The 4,010-nt window shown below is 52.6% G+C and overlaps 1 protein-coding gene across 2 annotated transcripts in view; it reads left to right on the top strand.

Annotated features, from left to right (window-relative positions):
- Window positions 1-985: 985 nt before the first annotated feature.
- MAP2K7 (mitogen-activated protein kinase kinase 7) overlaps window positions 986-4,010 on the top strand; it is a 15,927-nt gene continuing 12,902 nt past the window's right edge. The window contains exon 1 of one of the 2 annotated variants that reach the window (XM_025192768.1): window positions 986-2,276. Coding sequence is in view for 1 of the 2 variants with exons in the window: in XM_025192767.1 (XP_025048552.1) it covers window positions 3,463-3,484 (22 nt within the window). In the remaining variant the exon portion in view is untranslated. The other variant, XM_025192767.1, reaches the window with a different exon arrangement.

Genomic DNA, 4,010 nt, shown 5'->3' with positions numbered 1-4,010 from the left:
CAGTCCCCCCTGCCCTCCCCATTCTCCCTTCCCCCCCATACAATTTATTTGCCCCTGGGGCGCCCGGGGCAGCTCCGGGTTGCGCCGCGTTCATGGTTCTTTTCTTCCTTCCTCCCGTCCAGTTATTGTGATCACTCTAAGCCCCGCTCCCGCTCCATCCCAGCGAGCAGGTACCACGGCGTTTTCTCATCCCCCCCCTCGCGTCCTCTCGCCTCACCCCCCTGCCCCCACCACCCCTCTGTCTGTCTGTCTGTGCCTCCTTTCTGCCATGTCTCTTCCATCCGTCAGTCCACCCCAATCTACCACAGGCTGGGGGGTGTCCTGTGTAGGTTGCCCATTGGCATCTCATTCCTTTCCTCCACTAGCCCCTCAAAGCGCTTCCTGGAGGTAGGAGAGTCTCCTCCATGTCCACTACGCAGGTACAACTGCTTCTGGGGTGGAACACGATGCTGCTGACCAGTTCAGGGCTGGAAGGATCCTGTGTCATGTGGGAGCTTAGGGAGGGGCAAGGCTAATGAGCTGAGAACCGGAGGGCAAGGGAAAGGGGTCCCAAAGTTCCCTGGAGTTTAGGAAGATTGGGTGTGGTTGGGTTTCCAAGGGAGGCTGAGATACAGCCCTGAATAGAGCTGTGGGGAGAGAAGCTGGGTGGTCAGTAGCAGGAGGAACTACCATATTTCCTCACATACAACATGTCCTTGACGTAATTCTTAGAGAAGTGGGGCTGGAAGGGGCTTCTGAAGGTCACATCTAATCCAACCCCTTGCCTGAGGCAGGATCAGCCCTGTCCAAACCATCTCAGACAAATCCATCATGTAACCTTTTCATAAAACTTCTGTCAAACCTGACATAGCACCAGATATCACATCGGATCCCACCACAGGAAAAGCAGGGGGACCATGGTGGCCAATGTCCTGCTGCTGTAAAAAATTGTTAATATATGCTCAAGAGCTCCCAGGTAAATGCTGGGCCTCTGCTACAGAGGAAGGCAACCCCTCCCCCCCTGCAGTCTGTATGAATCTGACCATGGGGTAAAGTTCCTTCCTGACCCCAAATCTGGCATCAATCTTTGCCTGTGCAGAGAGGCAAGACCTAGCCAGGAACTTCCAGGGTTGAGTTCTAGCAGGAGCTTCAGTACAGGTGCCATCCCCAGCCTGGGCTGTAGCCAACAACCAATGCCTTTGAAGGAGGTTTAAAAACACCTTGACACATACTATCAAGAGTGGGAAGATTTTCCTCCAGCCCCATGTGACACCCAGCAAAGCTTGAAAGATCCCCGGAGTAGAACATGGTCAGTACACCTAGGTCATTTCTGACCAGTGCTGTCCAACCTCTCCTTGAACCCTCCAGTGATGGAGTGGCCACAACTGCCCTGGGCATCTGTTCCACTGCCTCCCTGCTCTAACATGGAGATCAGGAAAACCTTCTTCCAAACTAAACCTACTTGGCTTCAGCTTTGAGCCATTGGTCCATGTAGTGATCCTCTGCAGCAAGACGGAAAAGACCTTTTCCTTCTTCATAGGAGCTGTTTAATGTTTCTTAGTTTTGATTTTTTTTTTGAATGAATTGACAAAAGCAGGGAGAGCAAAAATGGGTCTGTGTTACTAACCCTCTAGTAGCAGGCCCCACGGGCTGGCTCACAGAGGGGCTGGGCAGTGCGGCTTCTACAGGATCAGAACCTTTGAGTTCTGCATTTCCTCATTTTAAGAATGTGCCCCTTCCATAATTTTCCAGAGAAGGCTTGTCATATGCTAGGGAATACTACAATAGGCCTTGATTCCCTTATGAAGGGCTGCCTATGCACAGCACCCATCCAGGTTGCTGGGTCTCCCCACCAACCCCAAAATAGATTTTTCCCTTAAAAACTGTCTAGCACAAATACCATAATTTCTCACCTACAGTGTGCCCAGAATAAGATTCACCACTTGTTTTTGAAAGGTGAAATGACTAAAAGCAGATCCTTGCTGTAAGTCATTTGGGGCCCTGTTATATATTCAAATTCAAGCTGGATAGAAACCAGCTATAAAGTTACACATTTTAAGGCATTAACTTTGTAGCTGGATGGCCATTTTTATGGTGTGGTAATGACTTTGCACCTGTGCCTGGTCTAAATGTACTGCATGATTCACCAGTTAAGTGCTCAATGTATGTAACGTGTAACGGGCCTGAGGAGCAACCATGTTCTGCTTCCTGCCATGGGCACAGATATTTTTGTTTTCATCCCACAGAAGCATAAGCAGCAGAAACTGCTCTTACTGTGTTTTTTGTATACAATACAGGTCAGTTTCCAACAGCTGTTTTAAGGTGGGATGTGTGTGTTATATCTAAGAAAATATGGTATTAGGCTCCAACTGTTAATTGTAGGAGTGAGGTTGACAGTATAGACTGTGGGGTCCTTAGAAGGCTCATCACTCTCTATAAGCTCAGAGCCGGACCTAGCCCCCAACTCCACCCGCTGTTTCCTGAGACCAGATTTATCCCTCCTGCCCCAAACCGGCTTCCACAGCTCCTCACTGCTCAATGCCTGCCATGCTGCACCCCAGAAGCAGCCACATTTTGCCAAGGAAGACATGACTCCAGACACCTCCAGCTTCTGGTTTGTTGAGTAGTTTGGGATCTGGCTACACCCAAGGTTTAGGTGAGAGAGGTTGATCTCAGCTGATGTGGCTTTTCTTCCTCTCCCTGCTGTTGATGTCTCCGCCCCCTCGTTGCTCCTCCATGGGGTGGTGCTGGAAGGGGAAGATGGGGTCCAGCTGAGTGTCCCAGGCGAGGGAGCTTGTTGGTCATAACAAAGTCTAACCCCATTCTCAATCCAGAACTGGGCTAGAACCCAGGTGTCTGGGCTCCCAGCCCCCCTACTGTAACCCATCAGCTCCCACTTATTTCCCAGTAGAACCTGGATGTCTGGGCTCCCAGTTCCCCTGCTTTAACCCAGCAAACCCCATTCCCTTCCCAGAGGAGGGATAGAACCCATGTGTCCAGGCTCCTACTGTATCCCCTGACTTGCCACAGATGTAGCTGAGGGCCGCTGCTCCTGCCAAGCCAGGAGGATGGGGGTTCAAATCCATGCTCTTCCTGCCTCCGCCTTCCAAAAACTCCCAGGCAAGGCTCTGCCCCCTGCTGCTAAGACAGGTGAGGCCCTGCAGTCTAGGCCCATCTGAGCTGAGAGGGCCTGATCCCTGCCTGACCTTCTGTGTGTCCCCCTGCTGTGGAGCTTCAGGCAGCACCAGGCATTTATCTGAAGCTAAGCAGGGTTTGGTTGGATCACCTTTTGAATGGGAGATCCTAAGGAAGGAAATGGCCTTGTAGCCCAGAGAGGGGCTTTGGCCCCTGCTGGACCCTCAGGGAAACAGCACAGCCTTTAAGTGACCCCTTCCCCTTTTTGTGTTTAATTTTTCTGCCCCCCACAGCACCTTCCTGCTTCCTGGGGGGCTTCAAGGTGGGTGTTGCCCCTGTAGCCAGGCTATGGGCTCCAGCATGAGGCAAGGTGGGTATTGGAGCAGAGGCCAGCCCAGGACGTGAGGCCAGGCCCCTACACCCCTCCCCAGCCAGAGCTTCCAAGGACTGTAGGAGAATTAGACACCCAGCCTCCTAGGGGCTGATGGGGAATTAGATGCCTAGCCATGGCTCCCAGGGTCCCTAAAGTCTCAGCTGTGACCAGACCAACAAGTCTCCCCTTCCCTGGTTGCCTTATAACCATCCCATGGCAGGTAGGGATGGAAGTGGGGGCTGGGACTGCCCCTCACCCCAATCAACCCCAGAGGGGCCTAACAGAGCACCCTGCTAGGCTCCCCCATCAGCTTATCAAGGTTTCCCCACATCCCAACCCCCAGCCCAGCTCAGCCCCCTCTTCCACCACCAACACCCATTAGCACTCTTTGCTTTGCTGTCACATCTGTTCTTTCCTCTGCTGGCTGCCCCACCTTCTTTAATTTAACTCTTTCCTGCCCCCCCTCCCCCTTCCCTGTGGCTGCCTTGTGCCTGCAGCATGCCCCCACCCCTTCCCCTCCAGC

Source organism: Alligator sinensis, unplaced genomic scaffold (genome assembly GCF_000455745.1).
Source record: "Alligator sinensis unplaced genomic scaffold, ASM45574v1 scaffold1892_1, whole genome shotgun sequence".
Taxonomy (NCBI): Eukaryota; Metazoa; Chordata; order Crocodylia; family Alligatoridae; genus Alligator; species Alligator sinensis.
The sequence above is the reverse complement of the archived record's forward strand: the minus strand, read 5'-3'. Positions and strand labels throughout refer to the sequence as shown.